Here is a 15,858-nt window from a genome sequence, read left to right as displayed (position 1 = left end):
AGTTTAGTAGCAAATATCAAGGTTTTTGTTTATTTTTGTATAACACTTTAATTAAAAAACATGATATGAAACAGATACACTGTAACAGTTCTAATAGCGGACTATATAATTTGATTTCCAAACAACGAAATAGTTATTATTAATATCTAATACATAGATATTATTAATGTAAGCCATCCTGGTTCAGATACTTACTGAATATATCCCTGAATGTAGAAAAAGTTGTCAAATTTGATTGGGGGCCACACATTTGATCGTTTGCCCGCCACTCGCACTGCAAATGGATCCCCCGCATTTGGGACACAGAAATGCTCCTTTGTAAAGCTGCCAGGCCAGAGCCGCTCGTCAGGCTCCCTGTGCTATGCAGCAGTTTATTTTAATCCCTATTGTTGGTATTGAACAGGGAAGCCAGTGGAAGATCTTTTGCTCATTCTTCAGCAAACCATGGGAATATAGTGATAGTGTAGACTCTCCGTTAACTGGAACTCTCAAGCAACCGGCAAAAAAATAGAAACATTGATATTTAATTTAAAAGTTGGGGTTTTTTAAAATATTAACCTAATTAGAGACTACATTTATCAGGCATCTACCAATCCCCATGGGTTCCAGTAAACCTGAGAGCCCGCTGTAGTTGGGTTAAGGCTGAGGAAGCAATATTTGCATGCTATGGAGATCTGTCAAAATGTTTCGTTAGAACTTCAAATGATATGTATACACAACATGTTTATGCCTGCGTCTCTTTGTATACAATCAGGAGAACAAGCCCTATGAGGAGCGGCTTAGGGAACTGGGCATGTTTAGCCTGAAGAAGAGAAGGCTGAGAGGAGATATGATAGCCATGTATAAATATGTGAGAGGAAGCCACAGGGAGGAGGAGGGAGCAAGCTTGTTTTCTGCTTCCTTGGAGGCTAGGACGCAATGGGAAAATGGCTTCAAACTACAAGAGAGGAGATTCCATCTGAACATTAGGAAAAACTTCCTGACTGTGAGAGCCGTTCAGCACTGGAACTCTCTGCCCCGGAGGGAGTGTGGTGGAGGCTCCTTCTTTGGAGGCTTTTAAACAGAGGCTGGATGGCCATTTGTCAGGGGTGATTTGAATGCAATATTCCTGCTTCTTGGCAGAATGGGGTTGGACTGGATGGCCCATGAGGTCTCTTCCAACTCTAGGATTCTATGAATCTATGATGTAAGCCAACACATGTTGATTATGCCTTCTCTGGAATTCTTGGGGCCAAAGGTGTTTTGGATTTTAATAGCTGATTTTAATGTAATGTATTAATGCCTCCCCTGGTGGCGCAATGGGTTAAACCCTTGTGCTGGTAGTTCAAATCCGGGAGAGCAGGTTGAGCTCCCTCTGTCAGCTCCAGCTCCCCATGCGGGGGCATGAGAGAAGCCTGCCACAAGGATGGTAAGACATCAAACATCCAGGTGTCCCCTGGGCAACATCCTTGCAGACGGCCAATTCTCTCACACCAGAAGCAACTTGCAGTTTCTCAAGTTGCTCCTGACACAAAAAAATGTATTAATGCCACGATTTTTTTTAGCTTTTAATGATTTTAATATTTGTGGTTATTGTAGCTGTTTGTTGTTTGTATGGCACTGAATATTGCCAAATTGGAAGTTGCTCTGAGTCCCTTTCGGGGTGAGAGAAGTGGGGTAAACATATAATAAATAAATCAATTTCTCCTGCATTAAAGAGTGCTGATGGTGTTCTCTGCAGGGTTTCTGCAACCATTACCAATGAATTATATTTAAGAAGACAAGCTAATCAATGTTAAAGAATAAACATTGTAATAAACATTAAATAAACATTGTATTGTCAATAAACATTGTATTGTGAAATCAAAGTGCTCCAGGGATAAATTTTGGCTTGTATTTGTTTTGCTGCAATATGGAAGCACATCCTTAAAGAAAGAGAACAAAAATAAATTGTAAGGTTCAGGTTGGAACGTACAATTCATTTTCTCTTGGTTTAGAATGAAGGCCTGAAGTGTCAAAGGAGAACTGATGGGTCAGAAGTAACGATAAATATTCAAATGACCAAAATCCTGGAGCCGAGCTCAGACTTGTGCATCCCATTCTACAATGTTGTTTTCAGAAGGTAAGTGACAGACAGTGTTTTCATCTGTTGAAAATAATTTAGTTTGTGATTTATAGCTCTTAAGATCACACGTTAAAACTGAATTCATGCCAAATAGATTGAATTGAGCTCTGCTTTTCTGTGTAAAAACAAAAGGGGCAGAAATGTGACTGTTAATGTTGAATATCATAAATGAGCTACAGTGGGTATCATTATTTTCATGATATTATTTGGACTTTTAGGAGGATAGAATCATAGAGTTGACAGAGATTGTATGTTTTTACCCTGTTTCCCCTTCCTTTCCGCTCCCTCACCCATATTGTGCTTCAGTAGTTATATTTATATTTTAATGTACCAAACATACCAAGTTTGTATGAAAATGTGACTCTATTTCCTGTGCTGGTCAATGACCGAAATAAATGATTTGATTTGATTTGACAGAGACCACATGGGCCATTTAGTCCAACTCACTGCTGTATTTAAGCTGTATTTCTGGCATTGCAGAGAGATTGGCTGGTGGCATTGCAGATGGTAATACTAACATTATACTTCTGATTAGTATCTGTGCCTTGTTCACCCCACCAACTCAATAGACATCTTGAGCCGTGATCAATCTATTTGCAAAATTGATGCTGATGCTTTATGTTTTGTCTTATGTCTGATATAACAGGTTGCATTTTTATTTAATTTTAGCTGTTAAGGCATAATTTGTTTGTATATGTTGAGTTGTCAATTTTCGTTATGATGGGTGTATTGTTGTTGTGTTTGGGCATTGAGTGTTTGCCTTTTATGTTTGGAATTCATCTTGAGTCCATCTGGAGACATAGGGAGTAATATAAAGAAAGTTTTATTGCATTACTATTATGGTGCCTGCTGGAAGAGCACTTTGGTTTTCTCAATGTTCAGCGAGAAGCAAAACTTCTCGTATACAGATATGCGGTAAATTAAGTTCTCAGTTCTCTGTCCAGACAAACAATCTCTACCAATACAACCATCAGGGCTGCTCATCAAGTGATACGTTTTATTAAAGACTAGCTGGACCCGCCACACATTGCTGTGGCCATCCATCCCTCCCTCTTTTTCTCCTTCCCTCCCTCCCTCCCTCCCTCCCTCTTCTTCTTTCCCTTCTTTCTTCCCTTCCTTTTCTCTTTGGTTCTCTCCTCCCTCCCTCCCTCCCTCCCTCCCTCCCTCTTTCCTTCCCTCCCTCCCTCCCTCCCTCTTCTTTCCTTTCTTTCTTCCTTCTCTACCTGTTTCTTTCTTTCCTTCCTTTGCTCTTTGGTTCTCTCCTCCCTCCCTCCCTCTTCTTTCCTTTCTTCCTTCTCTACCTTTTTCTTTCCTCACTTCCTTTGCTCTTTGGTTCCATCTTTCCTTCTCTCTTTCCTTCCTTCCCACCCTCTTTCTCTCTTTCGTTCCTTTTCTTCTTCCTTCTCTCTTTCCTTTCCTCGTTCACTTTTTTATTTCCTTCTCTCCGTCCTTCCTTTTCTACCTTTCTTTCTTTCCTTCATTCTCTTCTTCCCTCCTTCTTTCCCTCTTTCTCTCCTTCCTTCCTTCCTTCCTTCCTTCCCCCTTTCTGTGTATATGTGTTTTGTGTGTGTATATATCCATTTATGTGTGTATATATTTGTGTATATATGTGTGTTTGTGGTTATATGTGGTTTTGTGCATGAGCTGTCATGCATTTTTTGTTTTGTTTTTTGGCTTTTAAAGTCCCTTCTGCTGTGTTTTTCAGTGTTTTTATGAGTGATGGTCACTTGTTGTCCTGAGAGGTGTCTTGTGTCCACACTTGGTGTTAATTTGTCCAGTGGTTTTGAGTTGTGTTAATCCCACAAATGAACATTACATTTTTATTTATATTGGTAGGATGCAGTTTTACAAGTATGTTTGAATCAGAAGCCGGTTTGGGGACACCTTTTCTGGTTACATAGAGAAGCATAATTTGTGATTCAAAGTATTGCTGCTTAGAAAGTGTAATGAAGATTTCTTTTTGTGGGAATTATATTTACATACATGGTATCTACTGTCAGGAATTGTTCATGCATAACACAGATTTTAAAGCAAACTGCATTTCCTATTGATTTAGTTTCTAATTACTTTGACTTTTGGTTGTAGGGTTATGAGAATTTTAGATATGAAGCTGATTGGGAGGAATTTCTTTGACCCGACAAGCACCTCTGTATTACAGCAGTATAGGTTGGTATTTCCCTTTGTTCCTTTCATATTTTAACCAAACATTTCAATTTGCGTTTCACTGCCCATCACAGTGTCTGGATTGTCCTCTGCTGATGGACATGTTCTTGTATATTTCAGTAAAATCCAGAGAAAAAATATTTGTTGTTTTGCAGTGCTTTATCAGTTAGCCGATACGCATCGGTAATATGGAAAAGATATAGTATAATTAAAGCAGAGGAAAACCGAATGCCATAATTAAAACTTGGGCCATTGTATAATGACGTGTTCTTAGTAAATCTGTTCTGCTTTTGAAGAGGGACAAGTTACCATATATGCTCGAGTATAAGCCAAGTTTTTCAGCCCTTTTGGGGGGGCTGAAAAGGCTCCCCTCGGCTTATACTCAAGTCAGAGTTATTTATTATTTTACTCTATTATTATTATTATTATTACATTTATTAATTTACTCTATTTATTATTACATTTATTATTTTACTCTATATTTATTATTTTACTATATTAATATTACATTTATTATTTTACTCTATTATTACATTTATTATTTTATTTATTTTTGTTATTATGTTTATTATTTTACTCTTGTTATTATTACATTTATTATTTTACTCTGTTGTTATTGTTACATGTATTATTTTACTCTATTGTTATTATTACATTTGTTTCTTTATTATTACTGTTATTACATTTCCATTATTTTTCTCTATTATTTTATTTTTATTACATTTATTATTTTGCTCTCTTTATTATTACTGGAAGGATATGTAAGCACATTTTCATTGAAGAAGATTAGAATAATGGTTTAATCAGAGTTGAACAGTTATCTTAAATTACAATTTTATGTAAACATTCAAAAACATTTCACCTACCGATGCATCAATTAATGTAATTTTATTGGTATTTATTTATTTATTTACTTTGCTTCTATACGGCTGTATCTCAAGCCCGAAGGCGACTCACAGCGGTTCACAAACAGTAGAAACAGTAGAAACAGCAGTGGTTCCATACAACATATAACAATTGACTTAACACATTATCCATAAATTACCAATAAGCAATTACAATGCACAATTATTACAAAAAACAACCATACCCCATCTTCTCATCATCCAAGCGTAGTCCAGGTTCGTCGTCCATTGTTCCATTCCTGTGTTCCATTACCAGATTGCACTAAATTACTCAAACGCCTGCACAAACATCCAGGTCTTCACCTTTTTGCGGAATACCATTAGAGATGGTGCTAGTCTAATGTCCGTAGGAAGGGCGTTCCACAGCCGAGGAGCCACCACCGAGAAGGCCCTATCTCTCGTCCCCGCCAGCCGAGCTTGAGAAGCAGGCGGGATCGAGAGCAGGGTCTCCCCGGAAGATCTCAAAGTCCTGGTGGGTTCATAGGCAGAGATGCGGTCAGATAGGTAACTTGGACCGGAACCGTTTAGGGCTTTAAAGGCCAACGCCAGCACTTTGAATTCAGCCCGGTAGCAGATCGGTAGCCAGTGGAGTTGGCGCAACAGGGGGGTTGTATGCTCCCTGCGCTCCGCTCCTGTTAAAATCATGGCTGCCGAGTGTTGGACTAGTTGGAGCTTCCGAGCTGTCTTCAAAGGCAACCCCACGTAGAGAGCGTTGCAGTAGTCTAAACGGGATGTAACCAGAGCGTGGACTACCGTGGCCAAGTCAGACTTCCCAAGGTATTTGTTTTTATTTTGAAATTTACCAGTAGCTGCTGCATTTCCCTAAGGTTAGACACAAGTCAATACGTTTCCCCAGTTTTTTGTGGTAAAATTAGGTGCCTCGGCTTATATTCGGGTCGGCTTATACTTGAGTATATATAGTATTTGTAATAACAGGAAAATTATTAGTTATTCATCCATTTCAAATGAATGCAATCAATAGGTGAACACTGGCTTCTCTAAACACTGTAAATGGCATTTCCCCCTTCTGTATGTCGGCTGCATTTTGTAATAATACAAGAGTTGGTAGCATCATCTTCAAAGAACCTGAAAAATGCATTTGCTGCTTGTATGACATATTATTTTCTTCCACAAAGGTTGCAAATATGGCCTGGCTATGCAGCTAGTATCCGGAGGACAGACGGGGGGCTCTTTCTTTTGGCAGATGTTGTTCACAAGGTGGTTAGGAATGATTCCGTTCTGGATTTCATGTGAGTAAGAAAAGTAATTAAGATATTATGGAAAAGAAGCAACTGAGAACTGGTCTTTTTACAGTAACACAAAACCAGTTCCATTGTCATTCCATTCTTGTTCCCTTTAGATTTCTCTTCACAGAACCAGGTTTCTCGAGAGGTTGCTATATAGGCTGTTAGGATTTCTGGGAGTGGAAGGCCAAAACATCTGGGAACCCACAGGTTGAGAACCACTGTGCTAAAGGAAGACATTTACTAATTTAGATCGATGTGGTGGAGAGACTGCTGAATGACCCTTGGGAAAAGGGTCATTATTTATTTATTTATTTATTTATTTAGAACTTTTATAACCCGGTCTTCTCAACCTCCGAGGAGGGACTCAGGCTGGCTCACAACAGAAAATTCTTACACCAAATAAACTAATAACATAATAACACCATAATACATTAAAATACAGATCAAATAAATACATAAAGCCAAATTGTCAAGATAAAATCACAATTCATCACCATCCGCTGGTGTGGTCAGCAGTTATTGACTCTCTCATTCTGAGAATGCTATGTCCCAGGGCCAGGATTTTACTAGCTTTCTAAAAGTCAAGAGGGAAGGGGTAGATCTGATCTCCATCGGGAGAGAGTTCCACAGCCGAGGGGCCACCACCGAGAAGGCCCTGTCCCTCGTCCCCACCAGACGCAATTGCGAAGGTGGTGGGACCGAGAGCAGGGCTCCTCCAGAAGATCTTAACAATCTTGATGGTTCGTAGGGGAGAATCCGCTTGGACAGGTAAACTGGGCCATAATATTACTTACTTACTTACTTACTTACTTACTTAGGCAATCCCTCGTAGTCCGAGGACGATGGTCCTCCAAGGTCGGTGTCCTGGTGGTGGGTCCATAAGTGACTATGGAGCCCAATTCTTGATCTGCATCTTCTCCCACAGTGTGGGCATCGGTTTCCAGGTGGAAGGCGGCCCCGGTTTGGGTTGGCTTGACATGCCTTCCTCTTTTGCCCTCCATTCTTGCCTTTTCAAACTCCACAGCACTGCTAGTCACATCTGACCTCCAGCTGGAGCGCTCAAGGGCCAGGGCTTCCCAGTTCTCAGTGTCTATGCCAGAGTTTTGAAGGTTGGCTTTGAGCCCATCTTTCAATCTCTTTTCCTGTCCACCAACATTCTGTTTTCTGTTCTCAAGTTCGGAGTAGAGCAACTGCTTTACCATAATACCATAATATATATTATGTATATGTATATGCTCTATGTATATGTACATACTCTACCATAATATACATAGGTGCACACAGCATGTCTACCCTTAAAGCTAGTTGTAAATGAAGCTGAGAAACAGTAGTGTGCATGAAGCTATCTGGTGAGAGGTTGAATGTATCATAGAAGTGCTTCTAATTCTCTACCCACAAAAGGTAAGTTCGTAATGTATGAGATCGAAATGTTTTTGTTTTCCAAAGGCATTCAGTTTACCAGCAGAGTCAAGGCAAGTTCCAAGATGAGTGTACAAAGCAGCTGATTGGCGACATTGTATTAACCCGCTACAACAACAAGACTTACCGTATTGACGATATTGACTGGAACAAGACACCAAAGGACAGCTTTACCATGTCGGATGGAAAAGAGACCACTTTCATAGACTATTACAGGTGAGATGCAGCACTTAAACACTTGTTGAAGTATTCTGGGAGTGGAGGAAAGCTGGCACTTTCCTTAGGGCACTCATCTTGTTTCGGCACTTTCCCCCGTCATCCTAGAAATTGACAGCTTGGTTTGCCACTAAAATGCAGAGAAGTTAGGGTAAAAATAATTTTGTTTGTGAACAACAACATTAATCTTCTCAAATACTAATTCACCTAATAGTTTTGAATATCTTTAGTATTATTTTTATTTATTTATTTACAACATTTATATGCTGCCCTTCTCACCGCGAAGGGGACTCAGAGCGGCTTACAAGATACATACACATACAATACCTTGCGCTATGCTACTCTGCTGCTGAGTATGCATGCCCAGTGTGGAACACATCTCACCACACTAAAACAGTGGATGTGGCTCTTATTTATTTATTTATTTATTTATTTATTTATTTATTTTGTCGTGTCAGGAGCAACCGCTCCTGTTGTCTTAATGAGACATGCGCATTATCATGGGGTGTCTGCGCCCTACACCACTGGAGAAATTACACTGCTTAGCCGGTATTGCACCACCTGACATCCTCCGGGAAGTGGCAGCCAATAGTGAAAGGACCAAGGCAGAGACATCTCCAACTCATCCCCTGTTTGGGTATCAGCCAGCACGTCAACGACTTAAATCAAGAAATAGTTTTTTTTAGATCTACAGAGACACTCGCTGGAACATCTCAGCAAGCGAGAATCCAAAAGTGGCAGGCTCAAACCCAGAACCTCAACCAATGCCTGAGACCCAATGAGAGACTCCCCCCTGGGCACAAAGAAGACAGAGTGACTTGGAAGGCGCTGAACAGACTGCGCTCTGGCACCACAAGATGCAGAGCCAACCTCAAGAAATGAGGCCACAAAGTGGAATCCACGACATGCGAGTGTGGAGAAGAGCAAACCACTGACCACCTGCTGCAATGCACCCTGAGCCCTGCCACATGATGCACAAGGGAGGACCTTCTTGCGGCAACACCAGAAGCACTCCAAGGGGACAGAGACTGGTCAAAGGACATCTAATCAACTACCAAACTGACAAATTTTGTATTTTGCCTGTTTGTTTGCTTTGTTCTGTTAGAAATGTAATATAATTCACTGGTTGCCCTGACACGACAAATAAATAAGCATAGTACAATATCAGTATTAATTATTACTATATTGTATTATTAATATTACATGCAATATAAATATATAATTATAATATATTATTAATATTATATTGCATGACATTATAATATAAATATATGTATATACTATATACTATATATATATGTATATGTATATATATATGCATATGCAATATATTATATAATAGTTACCTAGTGGGGATTTTATTAGTTATTTTATTAGTAACTATCTTGGGTACCAGGCATTGCCCAGGTGATTTGAAAAATTCAGTTTTAATCATACAAAATGCATACAGTTGTGGGTGAACTACAGCTCACATCATGCCGGGTTAACCATGGAAAAACTCAATCAGTACTTAAAGTTTATTATGTTTGCTCTAGATCAGTGATTCTCAACCTGTGGGTCCCCAGATGTTTTGGTCTTCAACTTGCAGAGATCCTAAGAGTTGGTAAACTGGCTGGGATTTCTGGGAGTTGTAGGCCAAAGCACCTTGGAATCCACAGGTTGAGAACCATTGCTTGAGATGCATCATTCAGTGTGCTCTCTGGCTGCAGGGTAAACTACAACACCTATTATGGTGAGTGAGTCCCCTCCGGTAGGTTGAGTTAGTCATAGGAGCTCTGTGTGCCAAGTGTGGTCTGGGTCCACCAACTACAACTCCCAGAAAGGAAGGTCAGTCACCCCCACCCCCCAATCCCTTCAGTAATCAAATTTCAGGATATCGGGTATGTGTGCCAACTTTGGTACAGATCCATCAGTGTTGGAATTCACAGTTCTCTCTAGATGTAGGTGAACTACAACTCTCCAAAATCAAGATGAATTTCCCACAAAGACCTGCAGTATTTTTTGCTCGTCCTTGGGCTCCGTGTGCCAAGTTTGGTCCAGTTCCATCTCTGTTGGAGTTCAGAGTGCTCACTGATTGCAGGTGAACTATACATCCCAGTACCTACAACTACCTACAACTCCAAAATCCCAGTACCTACAACTCCAAAATGTCCAGGCCATTTCCCCTCAAAACCCCAGGATTGTGGTGCAGCTGGCTGAGTGTCAGCTGCATTAAGATCACTCTGACCAAAAGGTCATGAGTTTGAAGCCAGCCCGGGTTGGAGTGGGTTTCCAACCAATTGTGTGTAGCCTGTTGTCGATCTTTGCAACCCGGAAGACAGTTGCATTTGTCAAGTAGGAAAATTAGGTACCACCTTAAAAAGTGTGGGGAGGCTAAATTAACTGATTTATGAGGCCATAAAGAAGACTCCAGCAAAGCATTCCAGCGGGGAAGCATGCGGGGAATGTGGAAGTGCTTCATTAACGTCGCAGATGGACAATGAAAGCGACAGCTCCCCTGGCAGCCAGAAAAAGTTAAATAGCCTCTGTGTATGTCTGTATATGTTTGTACGTCAAAAATTGGTATTGAATGTTTGCCATATATGTGTACACTGTAATCCGCCCTGAGTCCCCTGCGGGGTGAGGAGAAGGGCGGAATATAAAAGCTGTAAATAAACAATATAAATAAATAAATTAAATAGTCCACTTACCTTCACCATTTCCCCTTAGGACATATTCCAGCCTTAGGTACTTGCTTAACTTGGAAAAAAAGCCCTTGGATTCATGGATATTGCCCATTCTGTTGCTTTGTTGTGGCTTAATAATGTTTTTTATGAGTTGTTTATCCTTCCTATTTCAAAGGAATTTGTTGCCCTAAAATCCGTATTTACTTCTTTTTCCTAGTAAAAACTATGGGATCACAATCAAGGACCTTGACCAGCCACTGCTCATTCACAGACCCAAAGAAAGAAAGAATCCCCCGGGGAAGGTAAGAAGGTCGGCATTGCATTCAGAACTGGAGAGCCATAATCACCAGAATTCAAGCACTAATGGAAAGCGGATGGCCTTAAGTAAAAAGATAAAGGTTTCCCCTGATATTTAGTCTGATTCTGGGACTCTGGTGCTCATCTCCATTTCTAAGCCAAAGAGCCGGCGTTGTCCATAGACACCTCCAAGGTCATGTGGCCACTGGCATGACTGCACGGAGCACCGTTACCTTTCAGCTGGAGCGATATCTATTGATCTACTCACATTTGCATGTTTTTGAACTGCTAGGTCGGCAGAAGCTGGGGCTAACAGCAGGAGCTCACCCCATTCCCTGGATTCGAACCACCAACCTTTCAGTCAGCAAATTCAGGAGCTCAGTGATTTAACCCACTGTGTCACCAAGGGGCCCTGGCTTTAAGTAGCAAAGCTTTGCATTTGTTTTGTCTGGAGGAATCTTATGCCTCCTTGAATTAGCCAGAGTAAGGCAGTCTGCAGTGTAGACCAGAGCTGGGCAAACTTTGGCTCTCCAGGTATTTTGGACTTCCAACTCCCACAATTCCTAAGAGCTAGTTGGCTGTTAGAAATTGTGGGGATTGAAGTCCAAAACACCTAGAGGGCTCAAGTTTACCCAGGCCTGTCCTAGCTCCCATCTTAGTAGTTTTCTCTTCCAGTTGTGCTATAGCATGGACAGGTGAGTGAGTGCCCCCTGGTAGCACAGTGGGTTAAACTGCTGAGCTGCTGAACTTGCTGACTGAAAGGTTGGCAGTTCGAATCTGGGAGCGGGGTGAGCTCCTCCTATTAGGCCCAGCTTCTGCCAACCTAGCAGTTCGAAAACATGCAAATGTGAGTAGATAATGGATGAAGAGACTGGATTCTGATTTTACTGTTGAGGCTCTAATGATTGTTATACGGATGTTTAATGATTTATGTTACAATTGTTTTAATTGCCCTATACTTGTCTCGTGATGTTTTGTATTGATGTTGTTCACCGCTTTGAGTCGCCTGAGGGCTGAGAAAAGTGGTATATAAATAAAGTAAATAAATCAAATAAATAGATCAATGGGAACCGCTCCGGCAGGAAGGTAATGGCGCTCCTTGCAGTCATACTGGCCACGTGACCTTGGAGGTGTCTATGGATAACGCTGGCTCTTTGGCTTAGAAATGGAGATGAGCACCAACCCCCAGAGTCAGACATGTCTGGACTTAAGGTCAGGGGAAACCTTTACCTTTGCCTGTGGACAGGTGGGATGTATCTCAGCTCCAAATATTGGAAGTGAAAGCTTTTCTTTTTGTCTACTGTTCCTACTTACATATGCATCTTCATGCTATTTGGTTCATTTACCTACAGTTGCAAAGGGGTGAAATCCTCCTGGTGCCAGAACTCTCGTTCCTGACTGGAATCCCTGAGAGGATGAAGAAAGATTTCAGAATCATGAAGGTGCCTTGAGCTCATTCGCTTACTTGATTTGGTTCTTCCATTCTCTGTGCCCGTATTATTAGTTAGAAAAGAAATGAAATGCTTGCTGAATTGCTGCTTTTTCTCTCTCTTGGTGATGAAACTTTATTGGAAATTGAGGAGTTAATGGTTTCTATTATTACTGTACAAAACCAGCTTTTTTTCTCCATATTTGTAAAAATAAAACCACATTTAGGACACATGTAGATTGCATGGAATAGATTCTTTGAGCCTGCATCTTACAGATACGCAAGGAATGAAAAATTTATCCTTTGTTTAAAATAAGAATATTTTCTACTATAAGTGCTCTGCGTTTATAGGCAATAGACAGAGTAATAACTACCGTATATACTCGAGTATAAGCTGACCCGAATATAAGCCGAGACTCCTAATTTTACCACAAAAACTGGGGAAATGTATTGATGCGAGTATAAGCCGAGGGTGAGAAATGCAGCAGGTACTGGTCAATTTCAAAATAGAAATAGATACCAATAAAATTACATTAATTGAGGCATCAGTAGAGTAAATATTCAAAAATATTTACATAACATTGTAATTTAAGACAAAGCTGTCCAACTCTGATTAAAACATTATTCTAACCTTCTTCAATGTAAATGTGCTTACATATCCTTCCAATAATAAAGGGAGTAAAATAATAAATGTAATAATAATAATAATAATAGAGTAAGATAATGGAAATGTCATAACAGTAATAAGAGAGTAAAATAATAAATGTAATAATAACAATAAGAGTAAAATAATAATTGTTGTAATAACAGTAAAGAGTAAAATAATAAATGTAATAAAATAATAATAAACTAATGGACTTTACTTACTTACTTAGGCGATCCCTCGCTTTCCGAGGATGATTGTCTTCCAATATTCTTGTGGGTCCGTATGTGGCTGTGGAGCCCTATTCTTGCTCTGCGTCTTCTCCCGCAGTGAGGGCATTGGTTTCCAGGTGGAAGGCGGTCTCGGTCGGGGTTGGCTTGATGCGCCTTCCTCTTGGCACGTTTCTCTTTTTCACCCTCCACTCGTGCCTCCTCAAATTCTGCAACACTGCTGGTCACAGCTGACCTCCAGCTGGAGCGGTCAAAGGCTGTCATAACAGTAATAAGAGAGTAAAATAATAAATGTAATAATAACAATAATAGAGTAAAATAATAAATGTTATAATAACAATAAAGAGTAAAATAATAAATGTGCTAATAATAATAAATAGAGTAAAATAATAAATGCAATAAAAATAATACTAATAACAGAGTAAAATAGTAAATAACCTTGACTCGAATATAAGCCATGGGGAGATTTTTCAGCCTAAAAGAGGGGCTGAAAAACTAGGCTTATACTCGAGTATATACAATATTCCAAAAAGGCTTGAAATACAGAAATAAGACTGCCCTTTTCTTTGTTCTCAATTCTGCTGTGACTTTATTATAGTAAATATACATCCCCATAAAGAGAGAAAAAGAAAATTAGAAATAAACTTCTTGAAAAGTGTAACTTGCAAAAACGTATTCAAAAATAGATCCCTTATTTTCTCAATTGCGCGCTTATCCAGTATGGCAGTGCCTTGATGTGGCCAATGTTTTCTGATATTAATCATGTTGTTCACATTTCAAAAGCTTCTTTCTTCGCTCCTTGATCTGGTCATTGAATTGAATTGCTGTTTTTTATGGTGTAGAAATTTGTTCCTATTCTTTCAATGTTATTTGGCCTCTAGTTTTAAAAAATCTGTCAAAGAAATACAGCCTATCCTCTCCTTCTTTAAAACCCTCCTAATAGATATATCCTACCTTGTTTATGCCCAGCGTTTATTTTTTTAATTTTTAACTATTACATCTGGCCCGGCCATAGGTTTTTAAATCCTTGCATGTTAATGTTTATATGTGATTTATTTAATTGTATTGTTGTTGTTTTTTGTTTATTGCTTTCTTGTTTATTGATGTGTTGTTGGGCTTGGCCTCATGTAAGCCGCTCCGAGTCCCTTGGGGAGATTTTTTTTTGTCGTGTCAGGAGCAACTTGAGAAACTGCAAGTCGCTCCTGTTGTGAGAGAATTGGCCGTCTGCAAGGACGTTGCCCAGGGGACACCCGGATGTTTTGATGTTTTTATCATCCTTGTGGGAGGCTTCTCTCATGTCCCCGTATGAGGAGCTGGAGCTGATAGAGGGAGCTCATCTGCCTCTCCCCGGATTCGAACCTGCGACCTGTCGGTCTTCAGTCCTGCCAGCACAGGGGTTTAATTGTAATTGTCTTTTATGTGTACTGTACACCGCCATGAGTCGCCCTTATGGGCTGAGAATGGCGGTTAATAAGTGCATCAAATAAATAAATAAATAAATAAATAAATAAATAAATAATTCGCTGCGCCACCGGGGGCTCCTTGGGGAGATGGAGGCGGGGTATAAATAAAGTTATTGTTAGGTAAAGGTAAAGGTTGTCCCCTGACATTAAGTCCAGTCATGTCTTTATTTAGGACCCCATTCCTTTAGGAGTTTGGTTGTAATGGGGTCAAGGCCAGGTGGGAAGCCTGGAAGCCATTGCTTGCAATATATGATATATTTCTCTCTCCTCTTCCCCTCCCTTGACTGTGTTTTCTTTACCAGTCAAAAGGGAGGGAAGGAGGGAAATGACATATATTTCATGTCCTCCTTGTTTAAATGGCTCTCTTTCAAACCCACCCAATTTTCTGGCTTGTGTGTGTGTGTATCTAAATGTATTAACTTTATATGTGCATTTTTATTCCCTTGGAAGTGTTCACTGGCCTTTGCAGGTCCCATAGATCTATAAATATGTTTCTACATATGCATGTTTCTCCCAGAGTCTTTGCAAACCTTATAAATCCATTAACCTTATAAAAGCGTTCTCCCCTGAAAAATTGTTAATCTCTCCTACAGATATATAGGCATTTCCCCCAGCAAGGCTTTGCAATCCTCATTTATTTTATTTATTATTTATTTATTATTTAGAACTTTTCTATCCCGGTCTTCTCACCTCCAACGAGGGGCTCAGGCTGGTTTACAACAGGGAAATTCATACACAATAGTTTAAAACATCACATCCAATAATACACTACTATAAAACACATTAAAATAAAATCATATAATTCCATAAGGCCAAGTCGTCCGAATAAAATCACTATTCATCCCCATCCGTCCGTGTGGTCAAGAGTTATTGACTCACTCATCAAATGCCAGGTTCCAGAGCCAGGTTTTCACCAACTTTCTAAAGGTCAGGAGGGAAGGGGCAGTTCTAATCTCCAATGAGAGAGAGTTCCAGAGCCGAGGGGCCACCACCGAGAAAGCCCTGTCCCTCGTCCCCACCAGACGCGATTGCGAGGATGGTGGGACCGAGAGCAGGGCCCCTCCAGAAGATCTTAA

At 40.1% G+C, this 15,858-nt stretch overlaps 1 protein-coding gene across 2 annotated transcripts in view; it reads left to right on the top strand.

Moving 5' to 3' along the window:
- The window catches only part of PIWIL2 (piwi like RNA-mediated gene silencing 2), a 60,280-nt gene that overhangs the window by 12,916 nt on the left and 31,506 nt on the right, over window positions 1-15,858 (top strand). For both annotated transcript variants that reach the window (XM_067470621.1, XM_060787509.2), the window contains exons 8-13: window positions 1,977-2,101; window positions 4,190-4,270; window positions 6,309-6,422; window positions 7,866-8,054; window positions 10,938-11,022; window positions 12,370-12,459. In XM_067470621.1, coding sequence (XP_067326722.1) covers window positions 1,977-2,101; window positions 4,190-4,270; window positions 6,309-6,422; window positions 7,866-8,054; window positions 10,938-11,022; window positions 12,370-12,459 — 684 coding nt within the window. The remainder of the gene's footprint in view (window positions 1-1,976; window positions 2,102-4,189; window positions 4,271-6,308; window positions 6,423-7,865; window positions 8,055-10,937; window positions 11,023-12,369; window positions 12,460-15,858) is intronic.

This window comes from Anolis sagrei, chromosome 7 (assembly GCF_037176765.1).
Source record: "Anolis sagrei isolate rAnoSag1 chromosome 7, rAnoSag1.mat, whole genome shotgun sequence".
NCBI classification, from domain to species: Eukaryota; Metazoa; Chordata; class Lepidosauria; order Squamata; family Dactyloidae; genus Anolis; species Anolis sagrei.
Note: the sequence above shows the minus strand (reverse complement) of the source record. Positions and strands in the feature narration are given on the sequence as shown.